Raw genomic sequence first — 27171 nt, 5'->3', positions numbered from 1 at the left:
CATCAGTACCCACTCCATACTCTTCATTGTACAGTATTTTTATATACTCATAGATTGGTAAGGATGTGATGTTACAGTGTATTGGGTCAAGCTGTATCACAGTGTAGTGTGTTGTACAGCATGCTAGTATGGGTGTAACTGTACACAAAAGTCACAGTTTGGTTCTCACTGTGGTTTGGAGCTCACAGTCCGTGTAAATTCAGTGCAACAGGAAAAAAGCTGAAGGCGCAAAGCAAGATTTCTTTATTGTCGTGAATGTGACAGTTTGTTCCATTTGTGTTGGGTTGAAATATAAATGTTTGCATGTTAGATGTGTTTCCACACACACCCTTCAGACCTCACCGTCCTTGTCCGATCCACCCCGATCTTATGAGTTAAAATAAACTGTTCTGTTTCACCTCCAAACAGAAAGAAACAGAAAGAAAAGAAACGTATGTGAGCTAATCTCTGTACACTCCTCATTGAGTGAGGGAGAGAGAAGGAGGACGGGCGGGGGAGATGACAAAACTACTGTTACCATAGTAATACTTATAAATCCACCACAATTCCCATGCACAGTGCCATGCAAATCCAAGTGTTACTTGTTAATGGCCTACAGCTTAATGTTTTCAGGTGCATTGTCTCCACTTTACGATGGTCCACCGCGTCCATACCATCAGGAACAAATTAGGAACAAATTGTATTAGGAACAAATACATGTGTACACAAATACACAAATACATTATACCACTATTCACTAGTATGTTAGCTCATAGTTAGAGTGAAAGATTAGGACACTTCAAGCACAACTTAATAATAATATAGTAGTAATATACATTGATATACAGTAATATACTGTAATATCATATTGTACCTGTATAATATTGAATACTGCAATAAACTCAAAACATTGTTTCTCCCCTGTAAAATTTGATTTTAAAAATCACCTGAATTCTAAATGAATAAATTGAATTCACTTCAGTCATTTTGATTGTTCTGACAGTCTTTATGAAAATACTTTGCAAGCCTCGTGCTTTAAACTCAGTGACACTATCAGCAAAGAGAGACATTTCACATAAATGAAAATTGAGCGCCGGTGACGAAGCCATTGCTTTTAATTGGGGGGAAAATTAGGACATTAGAAAAGGGGGGGAAATCCGATAAAGGTTATTTAAAAAAATTAATTATATAGTTATAAATATTATTTTATACATATTTGTTCAACCAAAAAAATGTCTTTATTCCTTTAATGGTCAGTTTATACTACTAATAAAGGAAGAATAAATATAAAATACAATATACTGTCATATCGTATGATATAAGGCATGATGCATGAGGCCATTATCATACTCTTAAAATCTCATATAGTTGCAACTCTACTCTGTACCAAATATTAACAAGCATTTTATCTACAGGAGCTTAGCGAACACAAATACTATATGTTTTAGCACCAATTAAGCTGGTTTACACCTTGCATTGTTGTGTTTTATACCCAGATCCTCTATATACACTTGGCTGGACATTTTTTAAATGTGTCCCCAGTGAGGAGATCTGATTATACTTTCCAACATAAAAAGACACGTCAACGTCCATTTTACCTCAGTCACCGACAGCAAACAGTAAACTGTACGTGTTACTATCACTGCCAAATATAGGAGGAGAGTTTTTAACAGCCTGTTAATGTACTACATCTACAAGCAGCTAATCCTCTCACCTGGGAGTCGTAATGGTGTGCTGACACAGGAAACTTAGGAAAAGTATACACTTGTGTTGAATGTGGTCAGGACTCGTCTGTGAGCGTCTCTAAGTGTGCTTAGAGTGATATGATTGTAATTCGATCACAGTGCGTCACAGGCGTGTTTACACTGGGCTTTTCATGTGGCCAAGTGAAAACCGAATGTGATCCAGTCACCCAAAACACATGTTGACCGAATGTGGAATCATGAGTTATGAAACCCTCGTTGGCTGACGTCAGAAATGCACCCTACGTAAGACACAAGCTTATAGCTAAAGCTGCAACTTGCATAACTGCAGTTACAGTGAGTGTTAGGAGTGGACCATATGACAACAGTGTAACGTTGTGATTCCTGGAGATGGCTTCTTTGTTTAAGTGAAAAGTGTAAATGGAATCCAGCCAAGTTTATCTGGATATGATCTGGGTATAAAACACGTCAATGCAAGGCGTAAACCAGCTCACTTGGTGCTGTATTTGTGTTCGTTATGCTCCTATAGATTAAGTGCTTGGTAATATTTATATATTATATTAAATTATCTATATATATCACAGTACTTGATCACACTGAGGTTACTAAGTAGGAATATTTGAACAGTAGAAAAGCAAATAAATAAGGTAATGACATCATGGTTTAACATTCAAGCAGCTGTTATTTTTTTATGCAGTTATAATTTGACTGTGGGGCAACACTGCTTGTTGTTTACAGGCTTGCATACCCCTGAGTGTGAGTGAAAGAGTTATCTGTGCCTTTAGTATTTACTGTGTGATGCTAAATTCCTTTTCCACTCCTCAGGTGGTCCACAGAGATCTGAAGCCCAGTAACATTCTGTATGTGGATGAGTCGGGCAACCCTGAGTCCATCCGGATCTGCGATTTTGGCTTTGCTAAACAGCTAAGGGCAGAGAATGGTCTGCTGATGACTCCCTGCTACACTGCCAACTTTGTGGCCCCAGAGGTACGCATTACTTCTCCCCCCTTTAAAACAAAAACAAAGTGTCTGCAGTAAATACTAAAAGAGGTCATTATTATTGCTCTCCAGGTGCTGAAGAAGCAAGGATATGACGCTGCATGTGATATATGGAGCCTTGGTGTTCTTCTGTACACAATGCTCACGGGGTAAATATTAAAAAGTGACTGTGGAACCCATGTAGATGTGGAAGGGTTTTTTTTTCGGTTCTGTTCAGCTCAGACTTTGCTGTTTCATAGGTTCACTCCTTTCGCCAATGGCCCTGAAGACACACCCGAGGAGATTCTGGCCAGGATCGGCAGTGGGAAGTTTTCTCTGACAGGCGGATACTGGAACTCTGTCTCTTCTGAGGCCAAGGTGGGCCTTATGATTCCTTCGGATATGATTCCACTACAACCTGTTTTTAAGAGGGACCTGATGATGGTACCATACATTTGACAGATGACCAGTCATTAAACTTAAAGGAATATTACACCACCATCTTATGATCAGAAAACCTGTTGATTTAAAACTTTACACTGGCTGCTGACTCTGCATTTAAATACAGAAGTTTTGCAGTGAGGCTAAAATAGTAATTCTCTGCATCAGTCCTGAATTTACATATCCTGCCCTCTTTGCATGTGCTAATCATTTTTACAGGACCTGGTATCTAAAATGCTGCATGTAGACCCCCATCAAAGATTAACAGCTGCCCAAGTACTGAGGCACCCCTGGATTGTTCACAAAGACCAGCTCCCCAAATACCAACTCAACAGACAGGATGCTCCTCATCTGGTCAAGGTACTGTGCTTCACACTCATTTTGCTCCCTAGCTTTCTAGTCAAATTGCAAAAACTGACTTTAAAAAATGTAAGCTTTTATATGTGTAAAGGGAAAAAAATAAAATAAAATTATTACTACAGCTGTCAGAATAACACTATCCTTCTTATTTATTTAGTCATTTAAATGACCATTCAAATGGCCTGTTGACTGTATGCAGTCTATGATATGGCCAGTGTTTTCTCATATAGTTGGTAAGAATGAACATGTTTGTGGGCATGGATTGGTCAGTTGTGTGTCGATCCGTATTTCATTAAAAATTCTCCAGTAAAATAGTTCAATTCTCTTTGTTGCAGGGTGCTATGGCTGCTACTTACTCTGCCTTGAACAGGAACGTTCCCCCAGTGCTAGAACCCGTAGGCTGCTCCATTCTCGCTCAGCGTCGAGGAGTGAAGAAAGTGACTTCCACAGCTCTGTGAGCCGCTGCCCAGCCCTCCACTTTCAACCACACACCTCACACCTGGCGGGAAAACTGCCCCCTCCCCTTCCGCCTGTCGTCCTGCCCTTTAAAACAAGCTTGGCCGTCCAGTCCAGCTGCATTCAGGGTCCAAATGTGGACTCAAAGGACCCCTGGTGGACAATCTGATTCTTCCTTGTCTGCTTACAAAGAGGACCAACCAATAAAGTATTTTGCTTGTACAATCACCGCTGCCTCCAGACTCAAGACAAGCAAAGCATCGGGAGCATTTTAAGGACTATATTTTTGGGGAAACGAGACAGCATCATACATGCATATAAACTTGTAACATACTGTAATATCTATCTTTTTATAAAGCTGATAGTCAGACATTATTATTATTATTATTATTATACTGAGAGACTGATGGCTGTTTAGAGAAAAACAAGTGAAATGTGAAATTCCAACAGCTGTTTCTCTTTAGAAACCTCTCCAAATCTGTTCAGTTTCCAAGATGAGCTACTCTGGAATGATGAAACCAAGACAACGGGCCTCGAAGTGTTTTAGGGCCTTGAAGTTTCTCTTCTGTCTTCTCTTCACATCAAGGACGCCTCTGTAAGGCTTCCCATCCACAGGTGTCCTAAGACGATCTGATGCCCAAATCTCCTAAAAAGAAAAGAGTTTTTAAGGTTGTATGTGTGGTGAGAGGGCCCCAACAAGAGGAACAAGTTCTAGCTTTATGAACTGGTTTTGCAGATCAACGGTGCAAAAGAGGTTCAGAGCACAAGACAGCACAGAACTGTAAATATTTAGAGAACTCAGGTTTATGAAATGCAATGCATTATTAAAAAAAGCTCTGAGTAACAAACGCTCACAACAGTGTCATCTCATTTCATACAAGCTGATCTGTGTGTTTGTGAAATTAAAATGTAGAATGTAGTGAGTTCCTCTCTATATTGTGAGAGATGTTGTGTAGGTTCTACACAACTACTCCTGACATTCAGCATACTTTAGTAAATGCATGGAATAGCTGATGTAAATGATTTGAGTTCATGGTAAGCTGCAGGCTCTGCTAGATGCCCAAATAAGCATAGTTAAGGACTATTGTTCTTCATTACTAAATTCTACAAGGTCTGTTCCTTTCTTTTTAAGGTCTCTGTTCCATGGTAGACTTCCCTTTCTTTAAACTGAGAAAAACAACATTCTGTGTGTGCTGTACTGATCTCTCCTTTATGTGTAGAAAACAAAAAGATCTGGATCTGGAAAGACTATTCCAGCTTTATATTTAAAAACTCAGATTAAAAAAGGAATTATGGAGTCTAAATAATAATAAGAACACTGTCCAAAAGGATCTACTACCTGATGAATGCAACTTTTTTAGGGTGCAACCACCCACAGTTGTGCACACACGTCTTGTATCATCTGTGTGAAATGCACAGTGACACTCTGGAGCAGTCATACATGAGCCTAGGGGCACCAGGCCCTCCAGGCATCAGCTAGAGAGGTATAAAGTCTTCTGGCATTGGGCTGTGGAGCAGTGGAACTACATTTTCTGGAGTGCAGAAAAGAAAAAGCACAGCCTATAATGGGCTTAATGCTTGTCTGGGAAAACAGATCAAAATCTATATTCAAATATAGTCACCATACATATCTGCCTTTAAAAGATTCCAGCTTAGAATAACTTTTCTTAATGTTCAATCAATGAGGGTAATCCGCACATATCAGTCTGCAGTAGAGAAAAATATCTTGACTTTTTAATAATATGGTGGGGTTTTTTTCAGAATAGTGACTTGCACAGTATTAAAGCTACCAGCAATTGTGTAATCTTCTATACCACCGTTTAAAAAAACAAAAACATTTTTGTACAAGAATCCTCAAAGAAATGTTTACAACTATGGGACATTATTTGTGTAAAACAAAATGCAGTTTTCTACATAAAATAACAGTAATTGTTGCACATCTATGAGTATGTTAGAGACGGAGTAATCAACATAATCACAAGATTTCCGCTTCCTGAATAACATGCATCCCATAGTCAGGGTTTTTTTCTTAAGAACCGCTAGTTCCTAAATAGTATCCACCGTCAGATCATCACTGTTTGAACTAAACGTTGTATGTCCAAAATGGTTCACAGAAGGACGACCTCAAACCTTATTAACTTTAATGAAAGTCATTTATAAGTAATTTCTGAAATTTGTCCATTTATTGTGAAATTAAGGTACACTGGTTTTAGGTAATTATCATAAAAAAAATGGACATACAAGGTTTTGTTCCAATGATGACAAATAGCCCTGAAGCACTGGCTCTGAATCTCAGCTGGCTCCCTACTCCCTATGAAGGGCACTATGCAGGTCATGAAATAATTTCTTCCATTGTCCAAATACTGCATTATTTGTTAATAGAATATTTGGGACCTTATTTAAAAGGTCCATATCCTGGAAAAACAAATTAGCCTCACTTCTTTGAAGTATAAGGAAACTAGCCTGTTTTCAAATGTCACACAAGCTTTGTCACAACCTTACCCACTACCTATTCAGCCTACAGCTCAGTCTACTCACACTGAAGTTTGAGGGTTTCAGTCCAGACTGCCTTTTAAATCAGAGCCCCTCCTTAAAGGCACAGTATTAAAAACCCTATCAAACATTCCATAGGATATTGGCCCTTTAACATTTTGTTCACTACTTGTGTATAAAAGCCATAGTTTCATGACTTATTTAGTGCACTATATAGAGAACAGGGAGCCATTTGAGCGTCATCTTAAAGGTCATCAGTGTCATCTGTGTCTTCAGAGTCATCAGTGTCTTCGCTTTCCTCGCTGGTATCAGTGTATGACAGCTCCTCTGGTGAGGGCAGCGATTTGTCCAATTCAGGAACAATCTGAACTGCCCCAGTTTCCTCAAACTCCGCTTCTGACGCTGCACCAAGCACCAGTTCTGGTTCCATCCCCGAGGCTTCTTCAGTCTGCAAATGCACCAGAGATCCAGGTGCCAGGCGTGTTTCCGAGCCCTTCTTCCGGCTGAATTTCGGCCCTTCCCCTCGAGCTTTTGTTCCTTTGTGCACTTCTTTGGGGGCATTCAGAGCATTCAGCTTTAAAAGACGCTTCTTCTCATGGACGCGCATGTGGCACAGGTAGCCACGTTTGGTGAGTTGGTACACTCTGCAAGTGCTGCAGTAGTATGGGGTCACCACTACATGTCTGTCCAGGTGCTTGAAGAAGGCATCGATTCGTACGAAACTCTTATCACAGAAGCTGCACATGAGTTTACATCCTGCGTGAGCCGCTTTAACATGCCGAGTGAACGTAGCTCTCAGATGGTGGACTTCTTCGCAGATGGGGCATATATACGTGGCCTGGGATGCGTGGTTGTATCGGAAACGGCGAGGACTGGGGGTGCATTCTTCCGTTAAGCTGGCCTCTATGTTCGCGTGGAGCTTCTCGTGAGCTTTCAGAAAGGCTTGGACTTCAAAGCCTTTTCCCCTGTGCTTTCTGACTGTTCTCTCCTCCATGTGATTGCTTTCATGCTCCATGAGAACGCATCTGTTGTGGAACTTCTGCCCACAGGTTGAGCAGCTGAAGCGTCTGTTGTCCTTGGATCTTTCATCCAGGGCAGTGCGGCCACTTTCACGTTTGATATCTGACCTTCGAATGACCCTGAGCTGCTCGCTTCCCTCTGCACATGTCTCAGCAGTGAGCAGGCCTTCGTTCTCCTCCTGCTTGATGCTGCACCTGCTGGATGCTGAATAAGTTTCCTCTAGGGGCTTCGTGACTTGGCTCACTTCATATTCAAAGGGTTCTTCTTTGACACAGGCCAAAGAGACTGTGCCACTGATGGTAATACTGCAGGTCTCATCCACCTCGTTTTCAGAGTCTGCTGCCTGTCACAGGTAAAAATAAGAAAAGGACACTGAATGACACACGTTATTACAATTTCAAAATGTTAGAATACTTAAAAGTCTCAGTTTATTAGTCAATTCCCACACTTGCTCCAATACACTACACTCTTAGCTACAGTAGTTCTGCAGAGGAAATCAATTATCCAACATGTCAAGATATTAGTAATGCACTCTGTGTATCCAATATTAGAGTAAAATTATCGATACTGGGCAGATCTGATCTGCCTCTGGTATATAGGTCACGGTAAATAGGAAATGAATTGTCATTGTGTATTAAAACAGCAAAAACGTTTTTCAAAATTAGGTTAAAAAGTAGTTTGCCATTGCACATGACATTGCACGTCCTGCAACGGGAGTACTGGACTTGTGCACATTGCAATAATTATGCTAAAACATGAAATATATTGTGCAGCCCTACTGCACAGTGTTGGAAAAAAAACGTTCTTTGACTCAGAACAACTCTTATTGGTGCTATTTACAGTTGCTATATACATACACTCATCATGAACATAAATGTCATGGCAATATGACAACTGTTCCTAGGGCAAAGTGAGCGTACCACACGTTTTAAACAACTATCTGGTGTTTTTTGTTCCTGGGGTTTTTGGACAATGGCGCTTTCCTCTTTTGCCTCTGTACATCACCACAGTTCGATTTGAATGGAGCAATCAAGGTTTGCTAAGAGCGACCTACAAAATATTGCATCAACAAAAATGTTTAGGAAATCGGAGCCATTTATTTTAATATGCTCAAAAGTAACTACACAAACTAAGATATTTAACGTTTTAATTATATCGATTATTTTTAATACTTGGCTGCAAATCCTTTGCAGTCACAGTCTGCCTGAACTTTGAAACCCATGAATGCCAAGTCTCCTCCCTCTGCTTGGCCAAGCCTTTACTGCAGCCACCATCAGTTGCTGCTTATTTTTATGTCTTCCCGCGTTTTATGCGTTTTCTTCCCAGTAGATGAAAAGGGTGGGTTGTTTTTGTGGTGTGCAATCTGACTGAATATGGGCAGACAGTATACACTTATTTACACTTACTATACACTTCATAATTCATAGTGCTACTTCTATAAGCAGCCATATCATCAACATACATCAGTGATCAAAGCCCCATTGGCAGAAATGCATTCCCACACCACAACACTGTCTGCACCATTTTGACAGATGATATGGTATTGCTTCAGATCATGAACTCTTCCTTTTCCTCTTCACACTCAAGTTAATCTTAGATTCATCTGTCTGAAGAATCATTTTCCAGTCCTCGGCATCTTGAAGTAAACCCTCACTTGAAGTACATTCATGAAGGCATCTCTCAGCTGTAGACGTTGACAATGATGCATCTACCTGGTTGAGAGTGTTCTTTACTTGATTAGATGTCTTAGCCAAAGACAGGATTCTGTGATCATTCACTTTAGTTGTCTTCTCAGTCTTCCAGGCCCTTGTTGCTGTTGCTAAGCTCTCCACTGTGTTCCTTCTTTTTAAAAATGTACCAAATTGTTGATTAGGCCCCTTCTAAAGGTTCTGCTCTTTCTCTGAATGGTTTGTTTTTTTGCCTAATGATGACCTCCTTCACTTGCACCGACACCTCTTTGACCTTGTGTTGACCAACACCACTCCCAAACCTTTATCTCCTAAATTTGTCATGAAATAGGAGGGAACAGGCACCATCTGGCCATTAAACTGCCAAATTACTTTAAAGCCAGTGATACTGGAGGGACTGTGTAAAACAAATGACTTTCATCCTTAAAATGGTTAATTCTATATTTTTGTTAAGCCTCATCAATTAAAGCTGAACATCTACAACTCTGGCACATTGTGACTGTCTTGTTTCAAATCCACTGAGGTGAGACAATATTACAAAACTAAAATAAATACTTACTTGAACATAACCATACCGCGTCGAAAATATATACTCCCTCTTGTACAATTAATTGAGTGGTGCATAAAGTTCCAAAATGTCTTTTAACTTGCCAAGGCATCTTAACTTGCTGTTTGTGATCAGAATTGACTACAGGTGGTATCTTCTCTGTGCCCCCAGAAAAAGGGTTTATTTGACAGAACTGACCAACACACAGTATAATGGGAAAGTCTAAGGCGCTCAGCGAAGGTCTTAGAAGAAATATGTAGAAGTCAGGAATGTCTCTTGGAATCATTTTTAAATTGATTGCAAGTGCCGATTCCAAGACCATCAGTTTAAACAACTGACCCGTCGTCCTTAGCTGACAGCAAATTGGTTCAGGCGGTCTGGAACAACCACCAAGGCACAGGCCTGCAATGAACCTGCTGGACCACCAGTGTCTCATTAAAGGTGCTCTAGAATGGAAAACTATCATTTCCTTGGCATAGTTGAATAATGAGGGTTCGAGGCTTGGAAATGACATACTATGAACCTCAAACACTGTTGTGTGTGTGTGTGTGTGTGTGTGTGTGTGTGTGTGTGTGTGTATGTGTGTGTGTGTGCCTTTATTGACTTTGACATTATTTTACTTATATTACATTATATTATGTGACTTACATAAAAAAGTTGAAAGTTAACTTCAGTTAAGTAAAGGTTTTTCCTGCTCCTGTAATGTTGCAATGTTGCTATTTGAATATATTCGTTTTTTTCTGACAGTGACACAAATTAATTATGAATTATGCATGTGGAAAACTACAATACCATACATACAGAAACCATACATAAAGAAAAACAAGGCTACAAAAAAAGTTTATTTACTCGGTTATGTTGTTTAACCTTACCTGTTCCTCAATACCATCTTTTGTCGCACGATCGCCGGGATAAATCGTGGGAACCGCGTCGACGTTTAATATGAATCGGGTGGTGAACCCGAGATCGAGCTGTGTGAGGTGGTCTTGTGAGAAATGGTCTCCACACACTCGACATGACTGGGGGATGCTTTCTCCTGCGTGTTTACTGCGCTCGATGAACTGCAGCCACAGTCTGCGCCTTCTGGGCTCTTCAGGCAAAATATAATGGATTATAGTGTCCGAGCTGTTTGGACACCCACCAACCACACACTTATGTGCCATAACGTCTAACGACTCCTGACTTACCTTTTTGTATATCTATTTATGTATTTTATTAATTATTTCAGCGCATAATTTAGAAAAACACGAACTGTGGACTTGCTAGCAATGTTAGCCTGTTAGCTTCAGTAACAAAAACCTAAACTGTTGTCAGAAATAAAGTATGTGACTTTTATTTTTCTACTTAAATGGCTATCTGGCTATCTGTGTATGTATCTAATATGCAAGCATTTGTCATTTTAGATGCGCGAAATCCTAAAATAACTGCATTTTTACGTGTTTTTAAAGACATACTGTAAAATGTTGCAGAATTCGACCTTCCTCGCAGCGCGCTGGAGATGTCATTCGAGCCGCTTGTCGCCGCCTCCTGGAAAGGAGGACGCCAGCTGTGAAAGAACGATTTTTTAAATGTAAAAATAATAACTCTTACTCAATGTAACGCTCATATAAATGATACTCAGTCGCAGAAATATACGGTTAACCATGTATAACTCTACCCGTGTCGTGTAAAGCATCAAAAACCTTAATAAAGTTGTGCTCATGATTGTAACCCAGTGCTCTGCGCATGCGCGCTTCAGTTAAGCTGAGCGAGGCTTTTCTTATAGCGATCAGGGCTCTCTCTCTCTGTGTGTGTGTGTGTCACCGTAAATCAGTCGTTTTTAACGTTTAGACACGCCAACACTTCTGGACGTGATTCAAGAGCGGACTCACAGGTGTACAGAACATGCCCAAGAATAAAGGTAAAGTCTTAAAGAAATGTTATTTGGGTTAAAACCCCGAATTCTGTTGTAGCACTCAAGCTAGCTAATGTTACCGTTAGCCAGCGAGCTGCTGTTAGCTGGAGCTGCGTTACTTTTGATGCCGTGGAAATGTCCGTAATTTCACACAAACACGTCGTTATTTCCTCGCCTAGTATTGACTGTGGGTTGTAGCTAACTGTCATTTTTAGTGACGTGTTTACAGGTTGTTTTCATATTAGCTAATAGCTAGCTAGCGCTGTTAGCTTAGCTTGCTGAGTTAGCTAGCTAGCTAGCTCGTGAGATGACTGGACCAATGGATTCATACCGGCCTGCTGGTTCACACTCTACACTCAGCCAAACAGCCTGACATCCAGCTACGATGATCAGTTAAATTCAAGAGTTTTCAGATAGACGACGATAGGTTTAGCCAGCGTGAACCTAAACGTGTGGTATGTGCTGATACGTCTACAATTAAACAGACGTAGCTAGCGTCTTAGGTTTCGTACCCATTGTCCTTTGCAATGTGCGTTTGTTATCTGACCACTGTAGCTAGCCGTTTCTACCGCGCGGTTCCAGTGATCAGATATGGCTGTGTTTTAATTAAAGCTAAGACAGCTGTCCTCAACTTCACTCCCTGAAACCCCCTGGCCCTCACAGTTTCACGTATTCCCTGCCTCAACACTCCTCATCCAGATCTCAAGGCAGCGATCGAGTCCTTTCCGAGATGGATCAGGTGTGGAGGCAGGGGACCCTTGAAGGGACAGGGTGTCCCCAGCACTGGAGAACCACTGTACTAGAGGACACGGGGTTGGTCGTTAAGGCCAACCACAAAGATACAAGCGGGCCCAGTTAACGAACACCAACATGGTTCAACACTATTTAGGAAAGATGCTTTTGGAGAAACCCAGCCTAGTTCAAATGTACCAACATGTCTGCTTTGCAAAAACAGTATATCACATATGATTTACAAACATGCTCAATTTGTCATTTCAATATCTAATGTTTCATTTAATAGATTGCTTATATACGGAAACATCTCTTGATGTGTTTAAGAAGAACTGTAGTGATACCTTAGGATTTGTGTAGTACTGTAGTATAATAATCTGTGGTGATTAAGTCATCAGTAATATTTCTCTAGTACAGTCTTGTAAGGATCAGTAAGACTTATGTGGGATCCTGTAGTAAAGTTCTGTAGCAATTCTTACAATATCGCTTCTTTAGTATTGCGCTTACAGAGACCTCCATATAGACAAAAAATAAAAGTTGTACCAAATTTACCTAATATGGTTCCACAATAAGGATGCAAATTATGTATTCTTACTAGGTATTGCTAGTGTAACCCTGTAGTGTGTCCTGTTTTTTTATTATTATTTTTTTTTTTTTTAATTATTATTATATTTATTTTTTATAGGTTTCAGCTCTGCTAATACCAAAATAAAACACTTTATTGAGTTTGAAAATGAGGCTGAAAATAGTTGATGATGCTTGGTGTCAAAGCCACATTTCTTTATCAAAGCAATTGCAAATGAGTTTAGTTGGTCACACATTATTCTCTTTATATATGTATGTATGTCTTGAATAAATTCTCCATCTCTCTTCAGGTAAGGGAGGTAAGAACAGGCGACGTGGTAAGAATGAGAATGAATCGGAGAAGAGGGAGCTGGTGTTTAAAGAGGATGGCCAAGGTGGGTCACATTGTACAGTCTTTTTTTTTTTGTTTTCTTTTGTTTTGTTTTTTGCTAAAACAATGTAAATGAATATACCTCTTTTTCTGTATTCCAGAATATGCCCAGGTGATTAAGATGTTGGGAAACGGAAGGTTGGAGGCCATGTGCTTTGATGGAGTCAAGCGGCTTTGTCACATCCGAGGAAAACTCCGGAAAAAGGTACAATCCTGCCTAGAGGACTCTGCTTACTCAGCGTTTTTGTCAACACACTGTCAAGTGCTTGGGTTGTTCAGCCTTTTGTGCCAAGTCATGAGGATTGGTTCAAATGACGAGGCAGATTGTCTGACAGCGGTTGGTTAGTTCTAATCATGGCTGTTTTCATTTCATCTGCCTGGATTTGTTATCTGTCTAAAGAGTAAATGCATGCATATAAATAGTAGACTGTGAATATTTTGTTCTCTGTTGGGAAACCAGGAATATTTTTACGGATTTGAAGTGGGTTACTGCATCTGTACAGTGGTTCTTTAATCTCATGTGTCCTCATTCTCTTATCTTTGTTGTAGGTCTGGATAAACACATCAGACATTATACTCATTGGGCTGAGGGATTACCAGGTGTGTATGGAGTTTAACTTTACTGCAGTGTGTTCCATGGAGCTGTTTTTTTTGTTACTGTGTATTATACAATAATATATCTATGAATTATGACATTACAATGTATAGACTACTACCCAATTATATCAACTGTGGACTGTAGCTTACCAGACATACTGTTGAACATTGACCTTATTTGACCTATGGATGTTTTTATTGTTTGAGTGCATGTTTTAGTTTTTCTTACCTTTCTTTTTTTCATCACAGGACAACAAAGCAGATGTTATCTTGAAGTATAACGCTGATGAGGCCCGCAGCCTGAAAGCCTACGGAGAGCTTCCAGAGCATGGTGCGTATATCTATAGTTGTAACCCCTTTTTAGGCTTAAATACATGCTTTTTTTTATTTTATTTTATTTTTTTTTCGTCACTTACGGTATTGTTGTTCACAGCCAAAATCAACGAGACGGATACCTTCGGCGGTGGCGATGATGATGAAATTCAGTTCGATGACATTGGTGACGACGATGAGGACATTGATGATGTGAGTTCTTTACCATATTTAAATACATTTCTGAGATGTATTTTTCAACTGATAGTGTTTTTTGTTAAATACATTTTAACTTGCACTTTGTTTTAGATCTAATCTGAAGCTGCTGCTAAGAGGAAAGTGGACTTTTCTCAGCCTGCAAGCGACAGAATGCCCATGATGTCCCTAGTGGGATTGGCCCTCTCTTCTTACGTCTAAGGTGGCTCAGATTTAGGGTTCTGTCACTAACTACATGACTGCATCATTATATTCAATACATTTTGTTATATTTTAATGTATTTATATTAATTTCACATCAAGTGGAATTTAGTTACAAGTATAGAATCTCTGGATTCGCAATAAAAATGAACAATTTTATGTTTGGTCTTGCAGTCTGTATTCTTGTAATGTTCAGAAGCTCTTTAGAGTCTCGAGAAATGCTTTTTGGAAAAAAGTTGATGCCTCTAACACACCACTGTCATTTTGTATTTTTTGAATGTCTATCTAATCTGTTATTAAATAGGCTTCTGGACACTTAGCGATGCATTTGAATATGCATTCAGTGTATTGGTAAAGCAAGAGAAACGCCAGTCCTTCTTTTCTTTCAATCACTGATTATTTTTTAACTGTTGTGTTCTTGTTAAAATTATAAATGAACAGTCTTGATTTCTGAGCAACTGCTTTAATAAAATCAATCTAGGCTGTTCATGTACTAGAGATGCACTGATTCTTTACTGTCGATACTGATTCTGTGTGCTGATACTGAATACTGATAGTGATGGTCCTGTTTTAGCTCTAAAAATCCATTTGTCACATTCCTGCTAGTTTTCCATGCCCAAGCATGTTTCTATTCATGAAACCCTGATTCAAGTAGTTACATATGATACATAATGGAGACTACAAGGACACCAAGTAAGATAAAAATTCTGTTGATAATTATGGCACACAACTTAATCATCGTCAGTAGCAGTGTTTAGTGTCAGCAGTGCAGTCTGAGTGTTTAGCAGTAAATATTTCAAAGTCTTTGAAGGAGTGCAAATTATTATTGCAGCCTGTTTTTCTGCCTTCAGATTACAGTATCTGTTTCTGTCACTGATGCTAAGTGTGTTAGTACTTATCAGTGCATGTCTAGTTCATGCTCATGTGTTCAGACGTCTGCAGGACTGTGTGAAGTGTTGTAAATGTTAAATTTCTGCAGTGAAGAACGGAATTGGTTAGAAAGATCGTTTTTTTTTCCCTCTACTGAAAAACAATTTGAAATAATTGCAAAGTGAAGAAGAAAACTAGAAGAAAAGTAAGACCGGAATATTTTTGTACTGAAATGGTTAAATGCCAGAAGGATGTTATCAGGTACTTTTTCAAAGGATGTTTCCTTGTTCAAGAGACAAATTATTGCAGGATTAATTAGTCACTTTTTGCCAGGGTTGCCCAGAGAGTTGAATGGAAAGTCATTGTAATTTTTTTTCCTCCTCTGCTGCTTTTGATCGAAAAGAAACTTTTGATTTTGAAATAAAAGTAAACAGTAAACATATGAACTACGACACTTTGTATCTTTAACTTTTTATTTATTTTATTTTTTTTTAAATGCTTTTAATGCTGCGTTCATGTGCTATCAAAATTTGAGTAAATGCAAATTCCCAACTTGGAAATTGCACATGAACACCCCCTCAAGTAGTAACTTCTAGTGGAAAATTGAGCGATAATTTTGATACCCAGATCCCGAGTTGAGTTGACCTTCAGCCTTTTAATATGACAGAGGAGACAGGATCAGTATTGGATGATAATTCTTTATTTTTAACAGTGCAGCTTTTTGTGCGACATGTGACATGCTCATAATCCCGACTTTACAAGTGGGAAGTAGAATCTTTTAAGCATGTGAATGCAGCATTACTTAAAGCAGTCTAGCTTACTCTTTTTGTGTGTGTGTGTGTGTGTGTGAGAGAGAGAGAGAGAGAGAGAGATAAATAAATTCTCCACAAGCTATACATTAGAAAACTGCATTTACCTTAGTAACCAGCGTTAAAAAGGTGCACGTATTTGTCACTGTACAGTGTGGACTGTACAGCGAAATGTGTCCTCCGCATTTAACCCATCTGGTAGTGAACACACACTCACACACACACACACACACACACACACACACACACACACACACATGTGTTAGGGGCAGTGAGTACACACACACACCCAGAGCGGTGGGCAGCCAACTCCAGCGCCCGGGGAGCAGAGAGGGTAAAGGGCCTTGCTCAAGGGCCCAACAGTGGCAGCTTGCCGAGCCCGGGAATCGAACCCACAACCCTGTTATCGATATCCCGGAGCTCTAACCGCTGAGCCACCACTGCCCCTACGTCACAGGGCTGTAAAACAAACCTATTCCAAAACACACAACTGTTACGTAACAGTCCTGACGCATTGTGAGCCCAAGTTGACGCTGAAGCAGCTGCTTTGGGAGAATATTGGCCATGTCTGAAACTTGAGGCAGCTGACTCGCAAGCAATATCAGCTGATACCTTGATAAAAGTGTTGTCATTAGCCATTAGCGCCCCGCACCCCCTCATAAAAAAGGACGGCACATTACTCAACATTGATCATGATCTAATATGACCTTACTATCTTACCTACATTATGCATCTTAGTAAATTATTGTATCTTATCTTAACTTGTACTTACCTTCCTAAAATATATTTCACTTTCTCAAAAGCTACAATATCCTATCCTAACTTGTCTTATCTTTAGCGTCTTCTTCAATATGTTCTTTTAAGCAGCAAAGACACACACATGGACAAAATATGTTGGTATTCTTCTGTTAAAGAAAGAAAACCCCACAATGCTCACTGAAATAACTTGAAACTGCCTAAAGTAATACTAAATAAAAATGAACATAAAAAATTAACTCACAAAAAAGAAACATTGCCTTTAAATTGTGGTTCATCAGAATCATGTTTAAAAAAACAAACTAATAAACAAAAATATATATATTACCTCTAAAAAAGACAGCAAATAATTTGACCAGAGGGACATATTAAAGGTGTGTCCTATAATTAGAATCACAGGTGTCTTCAAACTTGTAATCAGTCAGTCTGCCTACTGAAAGGGTGGAAAGTAGCCACTGTGCTGTTTGGTATCATGATGTGTACCGCACTGAACATGGACCACAGAAAGCTGAGGAGATTAAAAAGAAATTACAGACAAACATGGTAAAGGTAAAGGCTATGAGAACATATCCATGCAGTGTGATGTTTCTGTCCCTACAGTGCATATATTATTTAGACGTTTAAGGTCTACAGGGCTGTAGACAACCTCCCTTGACGTGGCCGCAATGAGGAGAATTGATGACATATTGACGAGACGGATAATACAAAAGGTAACCAAAGAGAACAACTTCCTAAGAGAATAGAGGTGAACTCCAAGGACATTTGTCAACGTCTTAGCCAAAATGGACTTCATAGAAGACGACTGAGGAGGAAACCACTGTTGAAAGCAAATCATAAAAAAGCGAGAAATGCATATTGTCCAAAACATCTGAGCAAATGTCCTTTGGACAGAGGAGACAAGTCACATCAGCTCTATATTCACATATGCAAAAATGAAGCATACAAAAAAAAAAAGAACTTTGTACCTACTGTGAAACATGGAGGAGGCTCTGTTATGTTCTGGGGCTGCTTTGCTGCATCTGTCACAGGATGTCTTGAATCTGTGCAGGGTACAACGAAATCTCAAGACTATCAAAGCATTCTGGAGCGAAATGTGCTGCCCAGTGTCAGAAAGCTTAGTCTCAGTGGCAGGTCATGAGTCTTCCAGCAGGATTATCCCCCAAACACAGATCTAAAAACATCTAAGAATGGCAGAAGTCTCACTGAGTTACATAAATCGCTCGATTGGCTCAAAAGGTTGTACAACAAATTATTAAGTTAAGGGTGCAATCATTTTTGTCCAGACCAGTTTCATTAGTTTGTCAGTTTCAAGTTTTTTCAGTGACCATTGTGGGTTTTCCTTTCTTTAACAGAAGGGCAGCAAAATTTTGGCCATGTGTGTAAAATATAGCTAAGAATATAACTGTAAATGTTAACAGGTTAATGTTTCTGGCTATGACAACATTCAGACTCATACATAAGTTCAATGTATGGAACAAAAGCAGTGCTTTATAATGTCCCAATCTGAGGCTCTGGCCACAAGCTAATACGTTAGTCCAAGCTAATACACAGCTAATTCACCTAATAATAAAATTCAATACTGAGTTCTTGAGAACAAGAACTGTGAGAGACAGAGAGAGAGAGATTGATTATCAGTCTAGCTGCAATAGTAATGCTGTTAGTGTCCAAGCTAGCTCAAGTGAATGTCACTACAGCTAACGTTAGCCTAGCTAGCTGGTTAGCTTAGCAAAACAAGAACTGAAAGAAAGATAGTATCGGAGAGAGAGAGAGAGAGTATCAAGCTAAGTTAGCTAGCTAGTAAGACACGCAACTAATTTAGCTAGCTAGTTAGCTAGTTTCCCACTCTGCAGCAGAGGGAGCACCCTGAGTCCCATCACCTGAAAGGGGACACTGTTCAGTAAAGCCTGCATAGCTTTCAAAAAGTCTGTGATCGAGAGCACGGCGATGATCGAGGAGGTCGGTAGTTCTGGTTCCAGGTTTAGAACGCGGGTGGAACCTGGAACGTTTTTTAAAAGCAAACATGGTTACTTAAGATTCACAACGTTGTTTCCCTGGTAACACGACTTGAAAGAGACTGTGAGGATGAGAGGCTGTGATTCTGTGAGTTTAGCTTTTGTTTATTATTTCGTTTAACTTTTTTATTAAATTAAATGAACCCCTTTTAAATTGAACCCCATTGCCCTTATCAGTCACTCAATGTATAATGTGATATAATATAATATGCTTATGTTCATAAACCTCACCATGAAATAAATGGTTACAGACAGGTATGTTTAACTATGCGATCATTTTGTATTAGAATTATTTGATTCTCAAGTCAGAGTCCAGATCAGGGTCAGGTTTAGGTTTGGGTTTCACTTGTATTTAATAGATTTGGGTGAATGTTGGTTAAAAACAAGATTAGCATCTACAGAGCATCTACAGGGAGCCATCAAAATGAAGTAGAATAATGTAATAACCCTCCCTGCCCTTCTCAATGACTTATTTATGAGTGAATCAAAGAGTGACAATACATTAATAAATAATATAATATAGCATACTATGCTCTAATATAATGTAATATAACATAATATAATATGCACTTACATACTCACAAAATGTGTGGTTAAAAATGTATGTGGGCATTATGCTGACCTGTGCTATTATTTTTCATTAGATTGAAATAGGGTCAAGGTCAGGGTTAGGGCTAAGGTTATGTTTAAATTTCAGTTCCATTTAATAGATATGTAGGTAAATATTACAAATACATATTACATAAGATAAGCTGATTTGCTATGGCCGTATGTTTAGAGGCATACATGTGTGTGTGTGTGTGTGTGTGTGTGTGTGTGTGTGTATAAGTGGATGACTGCACTGTAATGTGCAGTTTGGTCTTTGCCTTTGAGCTTCATTCATCTGACTCACTGCACGTTTCAGTCTATCACGCCCACGTGCTTTCCAGCATGAACAGCCAGAGGTGCTGTGTGTGTGTTTACACAGCAGTGTGTATGCAGGGATTGGAGTAAGAGAGAACAAAATCCTTCTCTGTGGACATTAAAGTGAATTCCTGATAGGAAATGGATTAAGTGGGTCATGGACCATTTACAACACGTAGTAGTGGCTTTCTGATTATAGATAATCTGCATTGCAACAAGCAAGGAAATTATTATTATTAGTAGTAGTAGTAGTAGTATTGTTATTGTTATGATTGTGGTTATTATTATTGTTGTTATTAATAATAATAACAATAATAATAATACACAGGGACAATGTGGTTGTTGCACTGTAACACATCACACGGTATCAGTGTTCCTGTTGCACATGTTTATTTATAATGTTTGCATAGAAAAAAACTAAACTTCCAAATGGTTAAATAATTATGAATGTGCACCAATCCGATACTGGGTATGAGTAAATACTGTTGAAAACAGAAAATACTAGAATACTAGAAAATAGCTAGAAAATCCACTGGATACCCTGATAAGGTGTAGGACCTGAACCTTAGGATCACAGAGAAAAGATATCACGTCATCAGCATATACGGATATAATGTGTTAATTCTCACTTCTTTTAATCCCCTGAACGCCTTCAGCACCAGGTGCTGAAGGTGCAGGAGTTGCTAAAAGGCTCAGTGGCAAATGCAAAAAAGTAAAGGTGAGAGTGAGTTTAGAAGGGAAAGGTTAAAGGGTTTAGTGTGTGTACATACTGAGGCTTTATTCAAAATATACGTCAAATATATACATCAAATAAAAATAATAATATAACCGGTTTATATTTGAATTAAAAACATTTTGGATCAATAGATATTGGGATTAGAAAAGAAGTGCCATTGAGTTATCTCTATCCAAACCACAGACTAATCACTGCTGATTCACTGAGAATAATTTTAGGCCATTCTTTCTTTAATCAAATATTATGAATCAGTATTGTTCTAAATGATAAATGATTTTGCTATATTTATGGATTTACAGGATTTTTGTTTATTTACACCATCTTCTCTTTGTCAGTCCAACACATCATGTTTCCTGTCTGTTTAGTACCCTGAATGTCTGCATTGGGTGGTCACATGATCATATTTACAACAGTTGTGTCCAAATCGTAAGAGAAACTGGCTCTTATTATCAGGACGATTTTATTAGGGCGGAACCCAGATCCAACTACAACCACAAGAATGTTCATGATTTGGAGAGAAAAGAGAAATAAAATCACAGAGAAGCACCTGTAAAAAAAGGAGAATTACTGCAGGACCCCATGTAAATGTAATCCTGTCCAAATAGGTCTCAGTAATGGGAAAAAATGGATATTTCAGTATTTGTGTCTATGATATTCACAGTCATATCAGAATCTAATGACCGCCTACCTAATAGCAGTGGGAATAACTATGGATGACCATCGGATGACACTAGTGAGACGTCGTGGCATGGACTGTAGTAAGTGATGGAAGGTGTTCGTTATAGAGGTGAACTGCTCCTCAGGCATCAATGGCATCAAGACGCTACATTCTTGGTACACCTTCTCTATATTACAGCTATTGTTAATAGAGCCTTTTTCATGCTGCAGTGAGAGCCTCTACTCTTCAGGCTTAATGGAAGATGCTGGAAGATTGCTGTGAGGATGTTAGTGCTTTGAGCCACAACAAGCATTAGTGAGGTCAGGTACTGATGCTGGCTGATGCTGGATCACAAGCACCACTTCAACTCTTCCCTAAGGTACTGAATGGAGCTCCACCACTCCGGAGACTGGAGGCTTTGTGCTCTTCTATCAGACGCTTGTCCTTGAGCATGGTGACCTGTGTGACTCTTCCAGATCATCCCATTCTATTGACAGTGCTGATCGTCTGTGAAACACCCGCCTGACCCACTAACCCCTCAGAGTTCTGTAAATAAATAAGGACAGGTAAGTAAGAGCTTGACTGCTCGCTTTGTTGTGTGTCAGTGTTATTAGATTGAACGTGGGAAAAGCTCGTGTCTCCAGGGAACAGCAGAGAGAATCAGCTGCCATGGTTACCATATATAGCCCTGTGTACAGCGTGACGTAATGTAATGCAGCGCTCGTGCTCATGGACGCGCTGCTCGCTCTACATTCAATCTAATAGGAGGATGGGGAGGGGGCACGTGCTGTGATTTATTGCCAGCAGCAGCCCGAGCTCGAGCGCTTTGCAAATTGATGTGCGCGCGCACCGCTCATCGACACATCGATTCTGAGAGGAGTTCATATTTGCCGTTTTGATTTTCGTGTTATTGGCATTTTCTTTAGACTGGTGTCGTTCTCTGCACGCTCGTGAGGGGTCGCGATGCTTTCAGGGCAGTAATTCCCCACATCCTTTCGGACGCATCCTTAAACGCACGGAGGTAGAAGTGGACATGGCCACAGCCGTGGAGAACCCAAGTAAGAGTCTCGCGCATTGCTTTATCTTAGAGTGTGTGTCAGCGTGAATCTGCTTGCTGAATTGGACTGTATACTCCGTGTGTGCGTATGTGTGTGGGGTGGGGGTGGAGGGAGGGGGGTGTGGTGCTGTAGCAAAGCTGAAGTTCCTATTTTAAAATTTCCACCTTAAATGGTGCAGCATTTACGTTGTGGCCACTAGCCAGTGTATAGGCGCCGAACTGTAACGGCTCAACCATTTAAGGTGGAACGGAAAATTGCAATAGTACAGTAATGCAGAAGCCAGGCTGCTACTGTGTGGAATAACACAATTGATGCAATGATAAATTGCACGAAGCTGTGAAAAAGCAGCAGCACTGCAAGGGAAGCCAGGAAAATTGGTCTTTTTTATTATCCTTACAATATCCTTTCTTGATCTGTGATACTGTGGTCTTAAGCTTTAATGCATTTCTAAAAAAATGGGTTCAGCTCACACCTAAATTCCTACTGCAGATCGGTTTTCTATTCACAAATGGCAAATAATTATATATTATCTTAAATTTAAAATGATATTTGGAGGGAGAAATGAGAAAAAAGCAAGATGCTAATTTCAGTATCTCAATGAAAGGCTTCACTATAAAGAGCTTCAGAAGAAGAAAAAAATGAAATATGTCCATTCTAAGCTCAATGCACTAAAACAGGAAAATGGTGTGTAGTAGAAGGTGTGACAAGAAGGCAGCAAGCTGAGGGCTTTATAGTTAATAGACTCACAATTGCTGTCATTGTAGCCTGGCTTTAAACTGCATAACCACAAAAATCATTGTTATTCATTTATGAGTGCATTAAATTACCAAACCATCTTGAAGAATACACTATATGTCCATCACAGGGCTCTTCTATAGAGACACGTTTTCATCCTACGTTTCTTCTGAAATCAAGGGTGTTGATATGGTTTTGCGACCATTTACTGCAGTAACAGTATCTTCCCTTCTGGGAAGGCTTTACAATACATGCTGGAACATCGCAGTGAGGATATGATTACATACAGCGTTAATGAGGTCAGATATTAATGTTGGCTCATTGGAGTTTTGCCACTCCAGTCGTTTTCCAATGGTATTGTATGAAGCTACATCACACCATAGAATGCAGTTCCACTTGTTTTATAACCTTTTAGTGCAAGGGTGGGCAGTTCCGGTCCTGGAGGGCTGGATTCCTGCACAGTTTTGGGCTTTTCCTGTTCAAACACACTGATTCAACTCGCGGATTTACAGGTTTAATAGGTCTGTTAAAGCAGGGAAATCAGCAAACCCAGACCACCCCTGTTCTAGTGGATGTTTGGCATTGGACACTGGGACAATGTGCAATGTGCAATTAGGGGTCATTTGCAATTACCTGTAAATAACCTGTAAATAATATTATTGCTTTTTTACTTTTATTATTTATATTGTGTATATATTGGTAATTTATCTATGTTTTTGTAACTGAGTGTCTTGCTATCCCTTTCTGCTGTGACACTGAGAATTTCCCCACTGTGGGACTAATAAAGGATTATCTTATCTTATCTTATCTTATCTTATCTTATTATATCATTCTGTTGACAGTGCTTTTATATGGAGAATATGCAAGCTGTATGTGCACAATGAAATGCCTTTTAGTAGTTGAGTTTACTAATGAGAACAGATATCCGAATACTTTTGGACATACAGAGTAGGTGTGAACTCATTCCATGTGTGAGTTTCTTCTGCCCTTATTTACCTTCTGTCAGCCCTTGCAGATATAGATTTAGTGGAGACATGACAGCCAGGCCCAACTCAAGGATTTAGTCATAAAAATGCACATTCTAGCATTTTTGCGTTCTCCTGGGTATATCTGACCTTGCATTCTTTTGCATACATTTACGCGTTTACTGCAGCCAAGAGGCTTCTCGAACGAGGAAGTGTCCAGTGCTTCTGTTCATATCTATGTATTTTAACACATTTCTCTCCTGTCTCCTGTCAAGATGGTGCTTCAAAGAAAGAGCGAGTGAAATTAGTCAAAGAAAGAAAAGAAGAGAAAGAAAAGGTCCATGGTAAGTTGATGCTCTGAGCATTTTGCATTTTAAGCACTTCAGAACTGCAATGAAACGTCTGGATTTATCAGACTGGTGCGCAGACTAATTGCCTGTCACTAAGCTGTCTACATGACACACAGGTATAAACCATATGCCCACCAGAAATCTATCAGACTACAAACTATCAGACACTTTATTATTAATACTGTATATATCACTGCTATGGACAACATCACTAAGTCACTTTATACAACAGGAATAGACATAAACATACATATTTATACTATACCTGTCTCATAAACGTACATATTAAAGAATTTCTACAGATCCCTCCTGTCTTTGTATATTCTGTATTTTGTGTATATTTTGTGTGTATTTTGTATTTATTTAATATAATTTTTATATAACTTTATTTTAATATGTTGAGTATGTATATAGTTTTGTCCTCCTGTAGAGTATCAACCTGAGCCTCACCACAAGCATTTCAATGCATAAATGTCCTGACACAAACTTGAAACTTGAACTATTTGCATAGCATTCGCATGTAGTTACTCAATGCACAATAGTATGTATTTGGCCTTTGCTAGCATTTTACAGTCCAAATGCATTCAACCTTTGTGCTGTGGAAGCTCTACGTTTACCAAATGAACGACATAATGAAGACATAGTCCAACTGAGCACACACCTGGCTCACAATTGGCCTCTACCTGTGCCTCATTAAAAAAGTTAACCTTTTCTGGATAAAAGACCCCCTTGATTCAAGTACTATTGATTATACATTATCAGATGTTGAATTTGATGATGAAAAAAGGCTACAACATCATATTCAAGTGTTCCTGGTGGGAACTGCTGGATCATTTGAGAGGAAACACTGCATCATATCTCCCAGGCACTGCCTAGACAATGATCACCAGTCAGTGAAATCAGAAGCTCTACATAAAACTGGCCTGAATGGGTGGGTGGCTATAAAGAAGCCAATACTGAAGAAAAAAAAAATCCATACATGAGATACAAAGTAAGCTGTTTGGCACAAACCTAACACCACCGTCCTACAACAAACACCATCCTAATAGTGAAGTACGGGGGTGGCAGCATCATGTTCTAGGAAAGCTGTCCCTTAGCGAGGACTGGGCACCTTGTTAAAACTGAAGGATGATCTAGGAAGAACAACATTAATACTGAAAACTAGTTCTGAACCCTGAATGGAATAAAATTCTACCTCACTTTTCCAGCTGGCTCAGTAGAAAACAAAACCTCTACCACAGCATAACTGAACTTCTTATACGGCTCTATGTCGGCAATTATGAACAAGAATGAACTTCTTAAGATGGCAGACATTACCACTAAGCTTTTAAGCCTTTCCACACCCAGTGCACTCCATTTCCACACCATAAACCTCACCCACAAAGCTAAACTCATAGCATGCAATCCTGAACATCCCCTTAAACCATACTTCACATACTTGTACCATCTGGGCAAAGATATAGAAATGCCTGAAAGCCCATGGGTTTTGGTCCGTCCTCTATAAATGTCCTTAATTGGTCCCCACTAAAACCCGATTTGGTTGACCATGTAATTATGTACTCATACTGTCTGTAATCGTAACTGTGAATTGTCTGTTATTGTATGTGTTCAACATTCTATGGGGGAAATGAAACCCTTCTATAAACATGAATCAGCCAATTCTATGGCGTGGTGGGTTGACTGGCTGCTCAGGGTTCTGGAGGTCCATTGTCCAGCACAGCTTGGTAATTTCTCATCTGATACCCTCAGCACTCAATTGTTAATTGCAGGGGAATCACAAAGTTGTGGTGGACACTGGCCCTTCAGGACTGGAGTTGAAGGAGTTGCTTTAGGTATTGTCATAGTCATGGCAGCAGATGTGGCAGGTTCAGTGGCAGGTGAAGTAGTGGGCTCAGTGACAGGTCCAGTGGCAGGTGAAGTACTGGACTCAGTGACAGGTTCAGTGGCAGGTGAAGTAGTGGGTTCAGGGAACGGCATGGTGACAGGTAAAGTAGTGGACTCAGTGACAAGTAGTGGGCTCAGTGACAGGTCCAGTGGCAGGTGAAGTAGTGGACTCAGTGACAGGTTTAGTGCCAGGTGAAGTAGTGGGCTCAGGGACCAGTCCAGTGACAGGTAAAGTAGTGGACTCAGTGACAAGTAGTGGGCTCAGTGACAGGTCCAGTGGCAGGTGAATAGTGGGCTCAGTGATTGGTTAAGTGGCAGGTGAAGTAGTGGATTCAGTGACAGGTCCAGAGGCAGTTAAAGTAGTGGGTTCATTAGCAGTTCCAGTAGCAGGTGGAGTAGTGGTTCGATGACAGAGCCAGAGAATTACATGCATAGTTTTAAGTAGAGGGTTTAGTAGCAGGTCCAGTGGCAGGTGAAGTAGTGGCCTCAGGGATTGGTTCAGTGGCAGGTGAAGTAGTGGGTTCAGTGACAGGTCCAGTGGCAGTTAAAGTAGTGGGTTAATTAGCAGTTCCAGTAGCAGGTGAAGTAGCGTTTCATTGACAGAGAATTACATGCATAGTTTTAAGTAGAGGGTTTAGTAGCAGGTCCAGTGGCAGGTGAAGTAGTGGGCTCAGGGATTGGTTCAGTGGCAGGTGAAGTAGTGGGTTCAGTGACAGGTCCAGTGGCAGTTAAAGTAGTGGGTTAATTAGCAGTTCCAGTGGCAGGTGAAGTAGTGGGTTCAGTGACAGGTCCAGTGGCAGTTAAAGTAGTGGGTTAATTAGCAGTTCCAGTAGCAGGTGAAGTAGCGTTTCATTGACAGAGAA

At 39.8% G+C, this 27171-nt stretch overlaps 4 protein-coding genes across 11 annotated transcripts in view; 3 read left to right on the top strand and 1 right to left on the bottom strand.

Annotated features, from left to right (window-relative positions):
* Positions 1-4765, top strand: part of rps6ka3b (ribosomal protein S6 kinase, polypeptide 3b) — a 64196-nt gene extending 59431 nt beyond the window's left edge. For all 8 annotated transcript variants that reach the window (XM_072689394.1, XM_072689404.1, XM_072689384.1 and 5 more), the window contains 5 exons: positions 2508-2669; positions 2754-2830; positions 2921-3038; positions 3321-3461; positions 3797-4765. In XM_072689394.1, coding sequence (XP_072545495.1) covers positions 2508-2669; positions 2754-2830; positions 2921-3038; positions 3321-3461; positions 3797-3919 — 621 coding nt within the window. In that variant the 3' untranslated portion in view covers positions 3920-4765. The remainder of the gene's footprint in view (positions 1-2507; positions 2670-2753; positions 2831-2920; positions 3039-3320; positions 3462-3796) is intronic.
* An 846-nt stretch (positions 4766-5611) lies between these two features.
* Positions 5612-11392, bottom strand: LOC140554454 (uncharacterized). The gene is made up of 4 exons (XM_072677520.1): positions 11348-11392; positions 11120-11192; positions 10538-10755; positions 5612-7773 (listed from the first exon to the last, which is right to left on the bottom strand). The coding sequence occupies exons 1-4, from the start codon at positions 11390-11392 to the stop codon at positions 6655-6657; spliced, it is 1455 nt and encodes a 484-aa protein (XP_072533621.1). The 3' UTR covers positions 5612-6654.
* Positions 11393-11402: 10 nt separating this feature from the next.
* Positions 11403-15884, top strand: eif1axb (eukaryotic translation initiation factor 1A X-linked b). Its single transcript, XM_072657892.1, has 7 exons — positions 11403-11565; positions 13167-13250; positions 13348-13451; positions 13796-13846; positions 14093-14174; positions 14277-14368; positions 14465-15884. Exons 1-7 carry the CDS (start codon positions 11550-11552, stop codon positions 14468-14470), a joined length of 435 nt encoding a protein of 144 aa, XP_072513993.1. The 5' UTR covers positions 11403-11549; the 3' UTR covers positions 14471-15884.
* Positions 15885-22062: 6178 nt separating this feature from the next.
* Positions 22063-27171, top strand: part of map7d2b (MAP7 domain containing 2b) — a 31500-nt gene continuing 26391 nt past the window's right edge. The window contains exons 1-2 of the mRNA XM_072689356.1: positions 22063-22374; positions 24350-24418. Coding sequence (XP_072545457.1) covers positions 22350-22374; positions 24350-24418 — 94 coding nt within the window. The 5' untranslated portion in view covers positions 22063-22349. The remainder of the gene's footprint in view (positions 22375-24349; positions 24419-27171) is intronic.

Source organism: Salminus brasiliensis, chromosome 1, assembly GCF_030463535.1.
Source record: "Salminus brasiliensis chromosome 1, fSalBra1.hap2, whole genome shotgun sequence".
Taxonomy (NCBI): domain Eukaryota; kingdom Metazoa; phylum Chordata; class Actinopteri; order Characiformes; family Bryconidae; genus Salminus; species Salminus brasiliensis.
Note: the sequence above shows the minus strand (reverse complement) of the source record. Positions and strands in the feature narration are given on the sequence as shown.

Bases quoted from the DNA above. Each gene is read 5' to 3' on its own strand.
- eif1axb (XM_072657892.1), top strand. The intron at 13,251-13,347 runs GTGGGTCACATT...TCTGTATTCCAG, and splicing joins GTTTAAAGAGGATGGCCAAG to AATATGCCCAGGTGATTAAG. The intron at 13,452-13,795 runs GTACAATCCTGC...TCTTTGTTGTAG, and splicing joins GAGGAAAACTCCGGAAAAAG to GTCTGGATAAACACATCAGA.
- LOC140554454 (XM_072677520.1), bottom strand. From the start codon at position 11,392: ATGCGCAGAGCACTGGGTTACAATCATGAGCACAACTTTATTAAG. The intron at 10,756-11,119 runs GTATGTCTTTAA...TTTTGCCTGAAG, and splicing joins GAATTCTGCAACATTTTACA to AGCCCAGAAGGCGCAGACTG. The intron at 7,774-10,537 runs GTAAGGTTAAAC...TACCTGTGACAG, and splicing joins AAGATGGTATTGAGGAACAG to GCAGCAGACTCTGAAAACGA.